This window comes from Pezoporus flaviventris, unplaced genomic scaffold (genome assembly GCF_033815535.1).
Source record: "Pezoporus flaviventris isolate CSIRO_AGI_PZ_B2104156 unplaced genomic scaffold, CSIRO_AGI_Pfla_v1 ptg000018l, whole genome shotgun sequence".
NCBI classification, from domain to species: domain Eukaryota; kingdom Metazoa; phylum Chordata; class Aves; order Psittaciformes; family Psittacidae; genus Pezoporus; species Pezoporus flaviventris.
In genome coordinates, this window is record NW_026892566.1 from 3835303 (window position 1) to 3854119 (window position 18817).

General features: G+C 42.1%; 1 protein-coding gene across 1 annotated transcript; it reads left to right on the plus strand.

Moving 5' to 3' along the window:
* The first annotated feature begins 8281 nt into the window (after positions 1-8281).
* ALDOB (aldolase, fructose-bisphosphate B) lies at positions 8282-18269 on the plus strand. Its single transcript, XM_061455087.1, has 9 exons — positions 8282-8439; positions 14760-14881; positions 15164-15375; positions 15860-15914; positions 16084-16244; positions 16443-16526; positions 17018-17192; positions 17348-17547; positions 17772-18269. The coding sequence occupies exons 2-9, from the start codon at positions 14770-14772 to the stop codon at positions 17865-17867; spliced, it is 1095 nt and encodes a 364-aa protein (XP_061311071.1). The 5' UTR covers positions 8282-8439; positions 14760-14769; the 3' UTR covers positions 17868-18269.
* The last annotated feature ends 548 nt before the right edge of the window (positions 18270-18817 follow it).

The following is an 18817-nucleotide window of genomic DNA, read 5'->3' on the forward strand; positions in this document are numbered from 1 at the left end:
AAATGCATAATGTCAGTTAGCCAAGAAATGGCTTCACAACACAGAGCAGTCCTCTGCTCTTTTAATAATTATCTGGGACACTTTTATAATACCTTTGGAATTCAGATGTGAGGAAAAACTGCTTGTGGCTTCCATATCATTCCAAAGGCAAAGTACCTCTCTGTCAGAGGACACAGGAGAAATTGCACAGGAAGAACCATGATTTATTCTTAGCTGCTGGAAACATCAAAGATACCAGAGTACTCACAATGTCAGGTGGGCAAACCTATTCTCAGGCTTTCTGGTACTATGGGAATATGGCAAGATTTGAGTATATTTCATTAAGCACTTGCGCATGGGAGGAAATACAACTTGTTTATGCATCTTCAGCTGTGGATGTTTCAGTGCTGTGTGCTTTTTCTTCACTCTTTTTCTGTCTTTGTACTACACAAATCCAGCAAGTGCCCTATTCTCTCCATGACAGTCCATTCATACTCCTTGCAAAGAAAATCTCACAACAAGGTACAATAAAAGGAACATGGAAAGGAAAGAGGAGGAAGGAAAAGAAAGAAATAAACTTTAGAAAAGAAACCAACTAACTATATGCTGTTAATAAATGTTTTGATGTGGGAAATGATTTAACTATTTGTCTCAAAGTCATTTTCCTTGTTTGCCCTGTAGTACTGTGTCATCCCAGAATTTCAGGGGAGAGAAGTAATTTTCCTGAGCTTCATAGCTGGAAGTTAAGAACATCCCTTCTAAACTAGAAGACAATTTTCAGGGCATAAGAGATGAGAGACGTTGGCTGGGACACCAAGCAATATGCAGACGGCTTGCAACTTGAACCTGCTAGTGAGAGAGTTTCAGATAAACCCATTGAGAATGAGCTCCTTTGTACATGAAGCAGGTTAATAAATTCTTCAGATCTTTCTGGAATAATTTCCTTGAGTGCCCAGTTCACCTTTACAACAGAGGTGCTGCGTTTACTGAGCCTGCTGGGGACTGTTTTTGAGTTACTCAGGTACTTGCCCAGTGTCAGCCATGCCCAAGTGGTGTGTCAGGCAAGTGTTCCTACTGCTGCTGCCTCTCAACTTTCACGAGCAGATTGATTTTTCTTATTTTCCTGTGCCATGTTTTATTAGAAATGACAAGTCAGAGAAGTGTACTTCGCCCTTGGAACAAAAAATGGGAGGTTACTGTGAGTTCCTAATTCCTGGTGGATTTTGTTCCACAGTTTGGGCAGTTTCAAACACACATGCCTTTTTGGTCTCTTTTTCACTACGCAAGCAGAGCTGAGTTGGCATATTTCATGTTACATAAGTTCAAGGCCCAGCATTAACTCCTTGAAACATGGCCTTGAGAGTTTGGTTTTGCTCACATTAAAACAAACTTAGTGATTATTTTTGAAACAAACAATATGGATTTTCTTGTTGTTTGTTCATTCCAAATAATTCAGAGACTATTTTTCAATGCAGGAACTACTGCTTGCACAAGGGGAGTCTTTCCTGATGGGCCAGACAGCAGGACTCAAGGTGTTATTGTCCAAGATGTCGTGGTTCAAACCCAGCCAGATAACTTGTTCACTCACTTCTCACCCTTATTGCCCTCCCCCTATTCCTGGAGGGACGGAGAGGATAATCGAAAAGAATGCAACTCCCACGGGTTGAGATAAGAACAGTTTAGTAACTAAGGTATAACACGAATCACTTACTGCTACCACCAATAATAATAATGATAAAGGAAATAACAAGGGAAGAGAATACAACACCTCACCACCTGCCGACCGATAACTCGCTCCCCCAGCCCGACCAAGCACTGACTGATACCTCATCCAACCCTGCAGTCCTAGCCCTTCCATGTAAATCTCAGTTACATCCTGGGCATGACGTGCTGTGGTATGGAATACCCCTTTGGCTAGTTTGGGGCAGGTGTCCTGTCTCTGCTTCCTCCTGGCTTCCCCTCCTCCCTGGCAGAGCGTGAGGCTCACAAAGTCCTTGGCCAAACCAAAACATCAGGCTGAAAGTCAAAACACAGCACTGCACCAGCTACCACGAAGGAGAAAAATGACTGCTACTGCTGAACCCAGGACACAGGACAACTCAGGGGAAGTTATTCGATGAAACTACCTTTGTTTCCAAGTTGATCCAACATAAGCATGATTCTGGCAGAAGATGAAGCATAAATTGATAGATCCCTATTAGACTGGAAGCCCAAGTAGATTTTGTAACTGCAGTAGGGTCAATGTCTTAGTGAGAAAACATTAAAATTGAAGAGAGGACAAAGCCTTCCTTTGAGTTTTGAGGAGCTGTGACTCGCCACACAGGGTATTTCAACAGCAATTTGGCTGGATGCAGGGTGAACTAGTTTTTTTCTAAAGATATTTACAAGCAAACTCTACCAAATAAACAATCTTTCTATTAAAACTCTGTTGTCTCTTTCTTCTGTATGACATTGTTCCTTTTCATGACAGGCAGATCTATATCTTTACTTACTATATCTGACTAGGAAAGATACATCTGTGTTCATGCTTCTCTGTGTATCTGCATGGATGTAATAATTCAGATTCTACAAAAATTCAGGTTGAAAAGGACCTCTCAAAGTCCCTGGTCCAGTTTCCCACTCTAAGCAGGTCTTACTAGATCAGGTTAACTCAAGGCCTTCTCCAGTCAAGTACTGAGGCATTTTAATAGGGACCCAAGACATAATCAAGCTCTTAAGTGCTGAATTTAACCTTAGTATACTTTTGAATGGAAAGGCTATATATTTCACAGGAAAATAAAAAAAGGGTAATTTTCCGTGGGAGACAGTTGTAGTTACAGAGGCACAGGCAGTTTCTCTCCCAAAGTTAAGAGCTTCTTTTGTGTATTGCCACACCAGCTGTATAGATGACGTATCCAAATACAGCAGATGGCAGGGCCCAACATGTGGTTCTGAATAATCTTAACTAAAACATACATCTACCAAAAATGCATACAGAATTAGGTACTCCATGGCCTGTGCTTCTTCACTGCAAGTGTCTCTGTTGCCAGAGTAACTTCATTTCCACAAACTATCTGTCGTGACTGCTCATGTTTCAGGAGAATCTGCCCCATCAGCCAGTTTATTCATGGACCTGTAGGCTAAGAGTCAGGACTATCAATGTGCATTTCCAAGACTTTGCTCTGCATGGCAAGCTATGAATGCCACATTCCCAGCTGTGTAGCCAGTGGTGTTTTTTTAAATGTTGACAAATAAAATTGAGCATTGTATTGTCCTGCCCTGTTAGTAATCCTCTGGGCAGCTATATATTCTTCAGTGCCTACTTTCTCTTTGACTTTCTGCCATGGTGTCCAGTGTTCTTCCAGCATATGCAAAAAACTGCATCTACAAAGGGCATTTCAGCAGAGTGGTCCACTTCAGACATAAGTTATAGTTTGTATTTTGCAATGTTAACATGCAGCACCTAAGTATGCTTCTTTGGGGGGACACTGTGCTGCTTAGATAAACAGATAGATAATAAACAGCAGCCAGTTGTTTAAATGCTTGCTTTTTAAAAAACAAAATGTCAACAGGAAGGCAGGGTCATGACTACTGCATTTGTCTTCATGTCCTCTTACAGCTATTTTGCACAGCCCAGAAAGTTTGCCCCCCAGAAGCCTGATTTAAAGTTGTATCTTTGTTTGCTATTCCCATTATTGAAATTATCACAGATATTTGGGGTTTGATAACAGTAATGTGTTTGACTGATTCTCATGGTGTTTGTTGCAGCCTAGCTTTAAGATGTGAAGAACAAAGAGTCAGCGAACCCTTCCTGTACAATCGCCTCCGTGCACTCTGTGAGCCTGAGTCTGTTCTACCCATTACTCTCCATACCCTCCCTGGTGTACCTGTCTGCAGATACTACTGTGGAGCCAAAAATACAGGTGATTTCTTTCACTGGGTTTAAAGGCCAGGCCCTCTGCATTGGGGGTGAGGGCTGTAGGTGAATGGGGAAAACAAACCACTTAATAAACAATATCTCTGATTAGATAGGGGTGAACAAGATGGACTTTGAGACAGTTAAGCAAGACTGCAGAGTACAGAAAACAGGAAACAACCAACACGGTATGGAGAGGTGAGGGGGAGGCAGATTCCACTCAGCTCAAGTCTGCTCTGATTAGACTTTAACCCCGTCACGCAGGCAGCAGTCTCTTGAGTCAACAGAGCCAGGTGTTTTTCATGTGGATGTGTATCATACTCAGACATTCTTCCAACTTCCAGTGTTTTTTTCTCCCCATTTCATCTCAAAACCTTTCACAGGCCAGACCACGTACGAAAGTGTTGATAAGATTAAAAGTACTTAATTTACAGAGGAAAGCTTTAACTTTTTTTAATCTTGGTGATCATGTAGTCTCTGAAATGCTTCATCCATTTGTCATCCTTCTTTCTCATATATACTACAGTTTGTCTCTCTTCACATTTACTTATTATTTTCTTTTTAAATGCCAGTTAATATGAATAATTAAAGTAAAAATATTTGAATGATACTACTAGAAACACACAGAAAAAACACAATCATCAACCTGAAGAAACACAAGCAATTCTGAGATTTTTACCCATTGCCTTTAAACCAGGCTTTCCATTGATTTTAATGTACTTCATCCAGTTGCCCTTCACTCAAAACAGTGCAGAACTGACAGATCCATTGACAGCAAGATTGGATATAATGAAAATAGCAATTAAATTAACTTCTACTATGAAAATCCAGTACTTGTATTATCGAACTCAAGAAAGCAAACCCACAAATTAAGACTTAAATAATAAACCAAGCCACCTGTAAAGACAGTTTTTAGTGGTCTTTAAAACTTTTTAATGTATACTTCTGTGAACTTTTGTATGGTAATTTCAGAAGGAAAAGTCAACATCAGCAAAATCTCCAAGCCATTAAAATACAAAATTCACTTATGCTATGCCACATTTGAGAGGAGATGATAGGCATTTGTGTTTCAGTAGGATCCATCTCTTTTACAGCTGGCCATTTTCTGTTTCTGTGCTATAAAAGGAACAACAATGAACATTTAAGCTCTCTTACTAGTTACACATCTTGCTTGCAGTAATGTTTCAAAAACAGATCTGAGTGGGCTATAAAGATTTTTATATGGCAAGACTGTTTATACTGGCTTTCTCATTAATAGATAAGACATAAGCCATGCAGAAAATCTTCAATCACTGTATTTAGTTAGATATGTATTTAAGTAATCAATTCTCACACATCTGAAACTCTCAAAAAAAAAAACAGTTAGTAATCTTTTCAATCTTTTCTCTATTAAAAGATTTTTCTCTTCACTAGAAAGTGGATCAGGAATCACTACAATAGTCTGTAAAATATTTTTTTAAGAATACCAGTAACTGAGAGTACTTGTTCCTTAGCTCATCTGCCCTTCCTTCCCATAGCATAGGCAGAGGTGGATAAGGAGACCTAGAGAGGCACAAAACAGCTGGTGCTTCCTCAAGAACTGAACTGCCTGAGGAAACTCTTGCTTGCATAGCCAGCCCTACAAACTGTATAACACAAAATAGGGGCAACACAAACAGCAGTGGTTGCTACAAAAGGGTCTCTGTTTCATGCCATTTCCAAGCCATTTTGTCACAAAGTTGTTACCTATACCCCTTAATATTCAACTGCACAACCTTTGCCTCTTTACCTCCTCTTTACCTAAATCCTCCAAATTTGATTCCTGACCTGTGTTCTTACTCCCCTGAACACACCTTCCACCAGGGCTTCAGTGTTCCTCCCACTCCATGCCCACCAAAGGTGTCCCAGTCTTCCTGTATTGTGACAGCTGCATTATCAAAGTCATGCTGTCCATGGCCACAAATTCAGCTTCTCTGAAAGTAATGTCTAGATGTAACCACCTTTACCAAGGGTGCTGGCACCAGAAGTCAGCCTCCTGGTAGCTACAGCCCTACAGCCCTATGGCTTCATCACGTTATGCTGAAAAAGGCTTAAAATAAACCAAACACACAAACTAAAAAAGTCATTCCAAAATTAGTTGGGTCACTGGAAAGCTGAGAGGGAGTTGGCAGTATTATGAGTTCAAACATACCTCAGTGAGACAGGATTAAAAGTTAGATAATACACCAATTTTGCCATAGAATAATAAGTACAGGCAATGATTAGATATTTTTATGGGGCAGGTAAGTTGTTTGGTTAAATGCAAGTACATGGCCTTCCCTTCGCAATGCAAGCTTATTCCTTTGTCATTTAAGGATACATAATATCACTATAACCTAATTTTTAGAGGTGTAAGTACCCCAAATTATGATTATGTAGCTGTCATAATGGAAGTATGTACTCTTTCCCCATGTTGTTTAATATCACTCTACTAGTAATTTCTGCACAGCATGGTTAGTGTCACAGGTCTCCATGTTAATAGTACTAAACCTTACAGTGACATTATCTAGCTGGGTTGCTCATTCCATCTTGTTGCTGAAAAAGGCTTCCATTCCTAAATTAAGTGAAAAAGTTAACCATCATGTCCATTCACGTTTTTTTCCTCCTCAGTCCTCAGAATGTCTGCTAGGACCTGCAATCCTTGTGCTTGAAGTGCTGCATATTGGCTCAGAAGGACTAGAAGGGCACATACTAGCCATTATCTACTTTTCTTCTGGAAGAGTTAAGAAAGCAAGGTGGGCTGTGGGAGATTATCTAAAGTGGTTTCTAAATGTCAGATGCTATTTTTTTCAAGAAGACTCCCCCCAACTTTTCTTTAATAGCCTGACAGACGATATCACAAATGACACTGGGAAAGAACCACTTCCTAGGACTTTCCTGTTTGTGACAGTTTCTAAACAAACCAGGAATGGTGGACTCAAACTCTGATTTTCAATGTGGCCCTGAAGAAGACCAGCAGCATGACATCTTCTTGGTCTCAAGAGAGTCTTAGATAATGTATATCATTAAAAATATTTTTAATCCACACTAGATGCCTCTGGCGAAACTTTAATACACCATGGGGTTCATTTTTCTGCGAGGATGGGAGAAATGGAAGATACAGTGAACACTGTAAAGCAGGGAAGGCTTTATGCCCCTGTTAGGTACCATAGTATTCTTCAGCAAGAAGGTATGGATCAGGAAGGAGAATATTAAAGAAAACAAAACAACACAAGCACAAGGCCTTCAACTGGAGCGTATCCTCAGCTTTTTCAGATATTTCTCTGCTGGCTGTCATTTCTCTGCTGACTTACATGCTACTGCTGGCAGCATGTAAGCTGTTAAGATTTCCTACAGGCACTGTCTTGGCATGTCTCTACAAGAGACAGACTTAAGGAGGAACTGCCCTCATGAAGACAGTGTTGCTCAGTAAGAGGAGAAATCTCTCACTCTGTCCATGTAAAGGCTAAAAGGTGTCAGTACATGAGTCAAACAAACGGTGAAACTACGTCATTCTTCAGGTAAACATTGGGTCTTTGTGGTAAAGATATGCTAATGTCCAAGGTCGCAGAGCATGTTGTTGGTGAGGGTATGATGTTTGCCTAACAGCCCCCATGCTGTAATTCCCTCCAGGAGTACTGACTTGTAAAAAAGAAGAAAAAAGTACATCTACCTGGATTTGGTGAATAGCTGTGATGTGATTTCATATAAAGTTGAATGCTGATACACCGTTTTAGAGCATTAGCATTTTTTTCTTAGAAATTTTTTGCTAAGCAACTGAGAAGTTTGTATGTCCTTGCAATATGAGTAGGTGTTTCAAAGGGAGTTTGGTGGAAAATTTGGCTTGCACTTATGCACCTCAGTGAAGGCATATTTATTCTGATAACCATCATTCTCACTCAAACACTGCATTAGAGGAAATCAGACTTGCAGTTTCATTAACGCTGATACGGTAACATTGCATTTTGCCTTTCCATATACTAACTGGAAAATAAAAACAAGTTTCTGTGCTAAATTTTCAAGTGCGGGAAATCAGTGTAACATTTAGAAGCCACTGAAATGACAGTAACTCACATCAATTGAGGATCTGTTGCATTGTTTCTGCATTTTGTTTTCTACTCTTTCTTGCTGCATTGTGTAGTTTCCTAAGAGTAAGCTTCCAGAAGGTCTAAACCTAAACAGAAAGTTATTCCCAAGATCCCTGTAAAAAAAATTCTGAAGTTCTTTTCAGTCTGTTTTAGAAAAAAAGAGGCATTATTTGAAATAGCATCTCAGTTTCACTGCATCACAAATGGGCTTATATAGACAGGGGAGGAGAAAGGGGAGGAACAACAGAAGCGAACCCAGGTCCCATTGGTTGTGTGTGATTGTGGTGTGACAGCCAATGACCAACTTTGAGCAATGATACCTCCCCAACCAGCCTGGGGAGGAGGGAGAATGAAGGAGTGGAGAGATAAAAAAAAAACCTCAAGGGTTTTATAAAAGTTAGTGATCGGAAGGACCAGGTGTCTTTGCCTGCAACCACCTCACCAGAAGCTTGTAGGAGCAGAGGCACCATCCCCGAGCAAGTAAGTATATTAATTTCATTTCTAAAATGTAAAGGTGGTATGTATATCAGCAGCTGAGACATGATGTATTTACCTAAGGTGGGCTTGAGGAGTTGTTTTTTGGTTTGATTTTTTTTGTTCCAGGAACAGCATGCAAGAAATAAGCACACAGCTATCCTGCAACGATCATCCAGTGTGACCCATTCGCTGCTAACACTGGCTTTCTAACTTAGCTTAGTGACTCAGAACTCCTGGAGTAAGTGCATCCTTAGTCTAAGGGGACTAAAGCAGTAACATACCAGCATTGCTTTCTACACTGATTTGTTTTGTATGTGTTTGTTTATGCTTCTGGAGTACACAAATTTATGTTTTTCATAGAGAAGAGAGAAAGAATGGAGAATGCAGCTGGTCCTGACAAACACCAGTGCTGAGAGAAGTGTAATTATGTGTGTTTATTGTGCAGCTTCTTCAGAAGTATTAGTGGAATAGTGTGGATAATATGCTTCTTCAGGGGGACCTAAGGTAGTCTGCAGCACAGAGACTAGAAATGGCTCTTGCATTAGGCTGTAACCTTTAAAGTTGTGAACAGCCAGCATCAGGAAATTGCTCAACAAATTCAAATTTGAGTCTGCGATCCTGCTTCACTTTTCCAACTACCGCATTGCCTGCATCCAGAACTTTTTAGTCCACCTGAAACCCTCACCACTGCTTCCCCCAGCCTCCCCTGCTGGCATTACAAGACTTGAATTGTCTGACAGCACTTTTTTTACCTTCTCTGATACAAGCACTTTTTTAACCTCCTCTGATAAGATCCCAGCCTTCAGAGAGAAGCACCTTCACCCTAATGACCACACTTTAAGAAAATGATTTCTTGCCACCTCAGCCATCTCTAGCCATCATGAGCAAGAAATGCTCTGCATTGACTGCAGAGGCCAAGTTCCTGAGTACATAATCACCTTTCATGCTTGCAACAGAGATGAAATGAGGGTACATTTGCTCCAGACTTGAGAATAGCTCTGAGGTAATGTGGGAATTGGGACAGGTATCTGCAGGTCTCACATACTCCCATCCACTTGAGACAGGATGTTGAAGCACAGTCCCTAGACAGAGCATGAAGACAGAAAAAAAACCCTTATTCCCACCATCATAAGAGAGAGCAAAATCCAACCTGGCAATTGACAATCATATACACCCCAAAGGACCTATCAAGGTGGTAAAATCAGTATGTCAATCAAAAACATCTGCTGCTTTTTCTAGGTAACGGAAGGCTGAACATCTCTTTCTGTCTCATATGCTTGACACTTTTTAGAACCCAGAAATGAAACACTTTACTATACAAAATCCTTCACTCACACTGCAAAGATGAAGGGAGAAACATCCTGTTCTTCCCTCAGAGCTCCTTCATACACACAGGAGGCACTGCTCCTACTTTAACTCCATAAAGCAAGTACTCACACAGAGTCACAGGTAATTCAGGCTGAGAGGGACTTCAGGAGGTCTGCAGTCCTACATCCTGCTCAAAGCAGGGTTGGACATAAGGTCAGATCAGGTTGCTCATGGTTTTATTCAAGTAGGTCTTGACAGCCTCTGAGGATGGAGACACCACAGTCTGTCAATGTGCTCCACTGCTTGGCTGGCCCAATAGTGAAAAAAAATATTCTTCATATCCAGTCCAGATCTCTCTAGTTTCAGTTTATGCCTGTTGTGTCTCACGCTCCTGTTGTATGCTGCTATGAACAGCCTGATCCTGCCACTTCAATCACCACTCTGAAGGTTTTGGGGTTGCCAAGAGGTGGCCCCGAAACCATCTCTGCTCGAGGCTGAGCTAGATGTAGCAAAGCAAGGGTTTCAGCGCCCAACCTTCTCAGTGGCATCTGCCAAACTCCCTCCAGTTTGTCAATGTCTTTCCTGTACTGCAGGGGCCCAACACTGGATGCATTACCCTGATGTGATCTAAAGAGTGCTGAGCAGAGGAGGGTAATTCCTGTCCTCCCCTGGCTCTCTGAGCCAGACCCCTGTTCACACAAGATGCCTCTGGCCTTTGTTGCTGGCCCATCTTAACTTGCTGCCTCATAGTGCCCCGGGCCTTCTCCAAAGAGCTTTTCCCCAGTCCCACTAGCCCTGGTGGGATCACTGCCCACACTCTGCCTCTGGCAGAGGCTGGGCATTTGTCCTGGCTGAATCTCATAATGCTCCTGTTGGCCTCTTCCCACCCCCCATCAAAGCTCTTCTGAATGGTTGCCCAGCAATCAGGCGTATCAACTAGTCCTTCCAGCTTGGTGTCATCTGCAGCCTAGATAAGAATGTGCTCCGTCAGCAGGATGGGGCCAGGCTTGCCCAGCCATTCATGCCTATCAGCTTGCACAATGTTCAAGTAACCAGACTTTCTTAGAAATAGAGAAATGAGGCCAATAACAAGATTTATCCACTGTAATGAAAATGTAAGGTACATAACTCATAATATGTCTGTCGCTCCTCAGCATACATGTATAAATAAGGAGTGAATTCAGTCAGGTCAACACTTCGCCTACATGTGATAGGCTAAATTTCTGAATACTTTTCATTCTCCCTATGAGCTGTATTTACCTGTTTATAGATGCAATTTTTGCTTCTTCAAACTTTGCTTTTTGAGAGCAGAATCTCTTGTGTGCACACTGCAATGATAAGCACATGTGGTTTGTATTGTTAACAGAAATTTTGCTGAAGGGCTATGTTTACTAGTATTCAACAGGAAAAGCTACATGCAAGGGATACAAACTGCATTTTGGCAGATTGGTCCTGCAATTTTGGAACCAATGAAAGAAGGCAATGAAGAGAATGAAGTGAAAAATTTACAGATTATAATCCAGTCTTGTCTGCAAACTAGGACTCAGGTGAGATTTTCTGTAAAATTAGAAGAGCCACTTTAGGCGGCAAGAAAGAAAAGACAACAATGAAGTATTAATGTTTCTAAGATGACCTACATTGGAATGTAACAGTTTGTTCCGCTATTTGTCTTGCCCCTGCCCTTTGGTTCTCACTATTAATATTAAACAGGATGCAGTGCTTGTGCTGATACCCATGAAGCTATTTCCCCTGCAGTCCTCGTTTATGGAGGCTGAGGAAAACTTGAGACTTTAGCAGTACAACATTTACTTTTACAACTGTGGCCACCCCCACCTCCTGCTGGTCACAGGCTGTGGGCTGAGCAAAGAACTTTCTTTGCCTGAGGAGCTGCTGGAGCCTGACAAACACTCAAGGTATCCATAAAGCTGCGCTTTTGTACATTCTGTGCAGTTTTGTTCTTTTGGGGTTTTTTCTTCCACTTTTAGAAAATGGTATGTAAGCAGTTACCACGAAGAGAACACACTGCATTCATACAATGTCAGATCAATGTGAAATCACTTAAGCTTGTGACACTATGATAATAGCCCTCAGCCCAAAATGGGTAAATAAAAATAAAATGTATTGAAAAAATTTAGTGGTGGGACAACTCCTAGATAATGTTACTGAGAACACAATTCCTTCAATCTTTTTCCTGCCTGGAAAAGTTGTCAAATGAAACAGTTAAAGCAGAATAATAAGGCAAATAGGCATTGCTGGAATAACGAAAAGAGCTGCTTAACTCTGGCAGCCTGGGCACAACCATTTTTCCTCACAACCTCTAAGGCAACATATCCAGCTCTTTAAGGTGGATGTTCATGTTTCCATGGATTTGCTGGGAGCTTACCTTTTACCTGTTACTGAAGTGTAAGAATTCTCCTCTTTTCTTTAAATGCTCGGAGCAGTACCTTACAGCAGAGAACACCTTTTCTGAATTCAATGTGGAAAAATCCTCAAAGATTATGTTTCTCATGAAAGAATCACAGAAAAATAAAGTCTTAAATCAAGGGTACTTGAACATTCTGAACCTTGGAGCTATCATTAGTTTTACCACTGCTCTTTTGCACTCATTTCTTCACGGTTTCAGTTAGAAACACAGTGCATTTAGCTCAGCAAGGTAGCTGGGAACCGCTCAGCAGGGTAGCTGGGAACCACTCACCATGGCGTTACAGTTTGGTTTTGGGAGCCTTTTGGTAAATCTGCACTTACTCCTTCACACTCAATGAAACACTTGCATAGAAACTGGAACTAATCTGCTGTATTCCAATTGATCATTGTGGAACTACACTGTGTTGTTTCAGTCTCTCAAGTGTACTCACCAGCATTATCCACTGCAAACTCACATTTCTGTTTTTTGGCAATTTGCTTTGCAAGCTGGTTATGAGAGATAACTGTCTGTTTGTTATCTCCATGCAAACACTGGAAACAAGTAAGATACAACAGACACTACTGTCACCTCTTACTGCATTGCTGGGGAGAAAGTATACCCTTTATAACGTAACTAGAGTGACTGATCTTGTAATTCAGATAGCTGGATTAAAGATTATCTGGATACGCCTACTCATGCTGTAGCGTACCTCCACACTTCAACTCTGAAATCCCATTACTGATACAGCAGTTCATTAGCTTTGACCTTGGACAAGATCATATTCTTGCCCGATCACAATTTTCCAGTCTTTTCCAGAGACTGTGAACTATTGAAGCGATTCTTCATGATTGTGCATAGCAATTTATTTAACAGTGCTATGTTTTTGACTAAAGTGCTTACAACACAAACTATTATTACAGTAATCATAATAAAAAGCCAGTTTCCTATTTCAAAGAGACGTATCAGACACAGAAAGTAGGTAAGGGATAAATGGGTTACACGTGCACTAAATTACCTATTCAACATAAACCAGGCTCTTCAAATTCTTTTAGGTGAGCCAAACAGGGTAAGAGCTGGGAGCGGTGGAGTTATGGTCACTAGAGCAGAAGGATGCTTCCCAGAGCTCTGGCCACTGCCTGGTCTACAGAGAGAGTAGTTCAGCAAGGCAATTCAGTGCTTGGAAAAGGAGGGGACCCTCCCTCATGTGACACAGTCTTCATCAGTTCTTTCTAAACCTAGACTGACTCACTGTTGATAAATGGTGCAACTTGAATTCTAGTCTCAAACAAGTCACAAAAAGGTAAAGCAGACATCTGGGCACTGCATCTGGCTGGCCTGTACTGGCAGACAATGCCAATTGAATCCTGCACAGTAGTATTACTAGTACCAAAGTACCTTCAACTGTAAATCAGAGATAGCTTTACAGCTGTCACAGTACTGTGATGGCACTGTTGCCAGAAAATTTTGGCACTGTTCTGCATAGTACACAGAACCCTGTTTACCCTATCATGAGTAGCAGCTAAACCCCTGATCGCTTCTCCCCATTATACCCTTCAGCTGTGAATGCATGACAAGGATTTCCTGGCAATGTAATATCTGTGTAGAGGGAAAGGATGGAGGACTTGGCCTGTACATGCTTATATTGTGAGACATATTTGCTGTCCATCCCTGGCACACAGTGAAATGGGAAATGGCATTTTCTCACTCCTCTCTGAGGCTGAGTTTGGGAATAGAAAATGTAGATACTGCCTACAGGCCTGCCCCTCTGGGCTAAAACTTGTTATTGAAGCTCTTTTGTGTTGTTTTTAACTATTCATCTTGTGGATTCACCACCTGCTAATAAAAACATGGATGTTGCTTTAGCTATTGCTTATGATAAACAGAGGGAAGAAAGTCTTTACCTCTCAGGCTCTCAGGCTTATACAAACAGGGAAGTAACTCATACTGTTCAAATGAATCTGAGAAACTGTAACTTAATGCTATATAATCAAAACTTTAATATGATCAAGCATTTTGCCATTACAAGAAGAACCTGGATTTCAGGTGCTGGGTAACACCCAGATCTTACATAGAGTAAGCAATGTGCTACAGTTCTGAAAGCAGTCATGGGGAAGACAGAATTACAAAGCAAGGCAGGAGGATGGGCATGGAAAGTCAGCTAGACAGAGTAGCAGATACTGCCAACACAGGCCAGGGAATGGGAAATGTGCATTGTTAGGAAATGTGTAAATGTAAGCAATGGGATAATTGGTGTTCCTTTGATTTGGGCTAAAATGTCTGCAGAGTAGGCAGTTAGCATACTTGTTAGCTTCTTGCATATTCTTATGACAGACTGACCTTCCTTTAGTCTCTGAGTAAATCCACGTAAAATGCAGAGTCTCTCCCACTTTGGTTCTGGAAGGATATGTTAGGATGCAGCTCCTGCATTTCTTCTCTAGTTTAGCCAGACACACCAAGCCAAGAAGAACTCAGATGGATTTCTGGGCATGTGATTGTGGTAACACGGACCAGATAAGTACCAAGAGCCCAGCAGAAATATCCAAGTGGTGTCTCTGGTTCACAGTTTGTGTATACAGTCTCTTAAGCTTGTAACTGTAATTCTCTTCCACAGCTAAGTCAACATGACCCACCAATTCCCAGCGCTGTCTCCAGAGCAGAAGAAAGCTCTTTCAGACATTGCTCAGCGGATTGTAGCTTCAGGAAAGGGGATCTTGGCTGCCGATGAATCAGTGGGTGAGTTCTGGATATCAGTCAATTAGAAGTACCCAAGACTTTTTTCTTAACTTTGCTTAATCTTTTAAATCAGTGGGGTAAATGAAAAACACATAAAAACTAAAACTGTTGACTGAGCAGGAACAAGTCAGTCAGGCAGGGCTGCACCTACAGCAACAGCTAACAAACTATGGGTTGAGAAGGGAAGCTCTGAGCTGGAGCCCCAGTTTGTTACTACATACTGGGATAAGGAGGCCAGGCAAGCCTAACACCTCTCTGTCTGCCCTTTGTCCACTTCACTAGGTACCATGGGGAACAGGCTGCAGAGGATTAATGTGGAGAACACAGAGGAGAATCGCCGAGCTTTTCGAGAGATCCTCTTCTCTTCAGATGCTTCCATCAACCAGAGCATTGGGGGGGTGATCCTGTTCCATGAGACTCTCTATCAGAAAGACAGCAATGGAAAGCCATTTCCTGCTCTTATTAAAGAAAAAGGGATTGTGGTGGGAATAAAGGTGAATATCTATACATGTCCGACTGGCAGCATAATCCAAACCTCATTTACAGTGAAAATTAGGTATGGGGCTGTGTTCTTTCCTGCTAAACATTTTTTTTTTTTTTTTCAAAAATAAATCACCATGACACTATTCCCTTTATTGCATTTACATTTGATATGGGAACTTTTTATCCACCAACTCCCATCTACTCACCATTCACTGCAATTAAATCCCTCCCTGTAGTAAGCTAAATCCAGTCCTTTCCACATCTGACAGTGCTCTTGAGACACTCCCTACAGCCAGCTACATTGCCCCTTCCTCTTACCAAATTAACTCATTTTCTTCCCCTCTACTCCAGCATTTCCCTCCTTCATACCCTTATTGCGTTCAGCCCCACATTCTCACAGTCAGCCTGCAAACACAGACTAGCCATGGTTAAGAAGAGAAGTATGACATTGTTTTCCTCTCCCTGTAATCCTTCCTGTTTTCCTGATCTCCACAGCTGGATAAAGGAACAGCACCCCTGGCAGGAACAAATGGAGAAACCACCATCCAAGGTAAGGAGAGAACTAAGGAGCCTAAGTTACGACTCGTACAGCAAAAGCCATGGGGTGACTTACCTGAGTTGCAGCCTTGGCTGGTATCCTGGTACTTTTCAGAAGAACTACTAGAAGAACTGTGTCCTGAAGAACTGCTCTCAGTGAAGCACTGTTGTTTCATCTACAGGGCTGGATGGACTGGCTGAGCGCTGTGCCCAGTACAAGAAAGATGGTGTTGACTTTGGCAAGTGGCGTGCAGTGCTGAAGATCACCAGCACAACACCCTCTCAACTTGCCATCCAAGAGAATGCCAACACATTGGCACGCTATGCCAGCATCTGCCAGCAGGTATCTAGTCGCCAACAACCTTTTCTGAGATGTATTGCCCTTTCTTACTGTTCCTTGTGACGACGTGCTAGGTAACTTGAAAGGCAAATAAGGGAGCTTCTTGCAGTGCAGCAGGAAGGAATTCCACCAGCGTCAGGGTAGACAGCTACAGTAGTTTTTCTTCCATACTGATACCCTTCCCTGTCTTTATGTTCTTAGCATGGCTTGGTACCCATCGTGGAGCCAGAGATTTTGCCTGATGGAGACCATGATCTCCAGCGCTGTCAGTATGTCACAGAAAAGGTAAAATGTTCTTGCCTCTCTCCTCCCCTTCACAAATCAGTAGCTAATACTATGCAGTTTGTGCTCACAGATCTCAGAGTTTTGATCAAAAAGATACTTCATATCTGCATCACAAAAATGAGTTGCTCACAGTCAAATAATGAGTTTCGAGCAAATGCGAGACTAGAATCCATGTGCTTTTGGATTTCCACTCAAATTGCCAATATAAGCATTCTCAGTCTCAAAAAGATGGAACGGGAGCAAACTCATTTACCTCTCAGCACCTCAGTTTGCAGGGACAAATCCAGCAAACATGAAGAGGGGTATCCTGGTCATCTCAAAAGCAGTGGGCTTTTGAGTCAGTGCCCAGGGCTCGCAGCCCCTGTGATAAATTTCATGTGAAAGCAAAATTCAATTTGATCTTCTCACACTCCCAAGGAATAAGCTGCCTTTCACAGCAAGTTGAGGTGAAGATTTGAGCAGAGGTCTGTATTCAATCCTCCTGTTTTCAGGTTCTGGCTGCTGTCTACAAAGCCTTGAATGATCATCACGTGTACCTGGAAGGGACACTGCTGAAACCCAACATGGTCATGGCTGGGCATTCCTGCCCCAAGAAGTACACCCCTCAAGATGTAGCCGTAGCAACTGTCACTACTCTTCTCCGCACGGTTCCTGCTGCTGTTCCCGGTGATTCCTGCTTCACTACTATGTATCTGTTCACACTGTCACTCTTGCTGTACTTCTTCCTACATCTGACATGCTTGTTTCTCTGGCACATAAAGGTCAGGGATTGTGGTGGCTGAAGCACTCCATTTATAAGCCCTGAAACCTCTTTCTTGCAGGAATCTGCTTCCTGTCTGGAGGTCAGAGTGAAGAGGAGGCTTCTGTCAACCTGAACACCATGAATCAGTCCCCTCTGCCTAAGCCTTGGAAACTGACCTTTTCTTATGGCAGAGCCCTGCAAGCCTCTGCCCTGGCAGCATGGGTGGGCAAAAGTGAAAACAAGAAGGCTGCGCAAGAGGCCTTCCGCAAGCGGGCACAGGTACAAGGCTTCCCCCCAGTACAGAGAGGAGCTGCTCACCATGAAGGGAGACATGCTGTCACCTTCCAAAAGCTCCTCTTGTTCCCACCCCTCCTGCTGCTGCATGTTCACCAGGGGTGTTATTTTGTTATTTCTGCCTTGCTTGGTTACTCCTACTGTCTTTACACATCTGTTCGTCTTACTCCAAGCTAACTGGTTTCCTTCCCCTCTTCTTTCTTTTTCAGATTAACAGTTTGGCTTGTAGAGGACAGTATGTTGTGTCTGGGAAGGCTGATGCAGCTGCCATGCAGTCACTTTTCACTGCCAGCTACACCTACTGAAAGTGCAGCAACTTTCTGTCCCTCTTCACAACTTCCAAGATGTTTGGAAATGAAAGAAAACTAAAGAAATATGATTTCTCTTAGCCTAAACAAAATATGGGGATAAAATGGGTTACCTTCCTCCTCACCCTTTGCTCCTACAATTTACCAAGGGGATACTCCTGTTTTATCTGCACATTCCAAGGAAGGAAAATTCTTTCCATACAACAAACAGCTGCCAGTGAATCACAAACCTGCTCTCCATCTTGTTTAAACTTAGTCCCCAGAATTAGTAGGCACATTAAGTAGTTCCCTGGCAATACACTTACCCTTATCCATTACCACATTTTGCAGCCAAAATTCTGAATTACAAAACCGGATTGTCTCTTCAATCATGGGAATAAAACAGTAATTGAAAACCAATCTCCATTTCACTATTCTTTACTCTGTATAAACTTTATGGTACTTTCCAAACGTCTCTGGTTTTCAGTAGCCTATTCACCAATAAAGTTACAAAGTGTCACTGCTGGTGAGCTTGGGAAACCCTGCTGAGATCAAGGGGAAATAACCCAATAGTGATGCAGTTGGGGAAGTTAATCCTGCTGGCTGACAGATGCTGAAAAAACTTGAGAGGTGTACACAGCGAGCAGTGCATGGGATTCAGGCCATAGATAAATAATTACCTTCAGAATCTTCTTGAGGCGCTGGAGAACCATGATTGCTGTGATGAGGCTGCCATACACTGAGTTAGTGTTTCACAGACTGGGTTAGTGCTTTGCAAAAGCTGTTTTATGAACAGGCTTTTATTGGGTCATTTTCCACAATAATTAACATAAAACATGAGGGCAGGCATCTTGGCCTACCCCAGTGGCATAGTTTGAATAATGAGGCTGGTGCTGAAGGCCCACAGTTTGACCTTTGGTGTGTTGTTGTGTTCGTGTTAGAGATTTAAGCTTTGTTAGCTAAAGCAC

Bases quoted from the DNA above. Each gene is read 5' to 3' on its own strand.
- ALDOB (XM_061455087.1), top strand. From the start codon at position 14,770: ATGACCCACCAATTCCCAGCGCTGTCTCCAGAGCAGAAGAAAGCTCTT. The intron at 15,376-15,859 runs GTGAATATCTAT...TGATCTCCACAG, and splicing joins GGATTGTGGTGGGAATAAAG to CTGGATAAAGGAACAGCACC. The intron at 15,915-16,083 runs GTAAGGAGAGAA...TTTCATCTACAG, and splicing joins TGGAGAAACCACCATCCAAG to GGCTGGATGGACTGGCTGAG.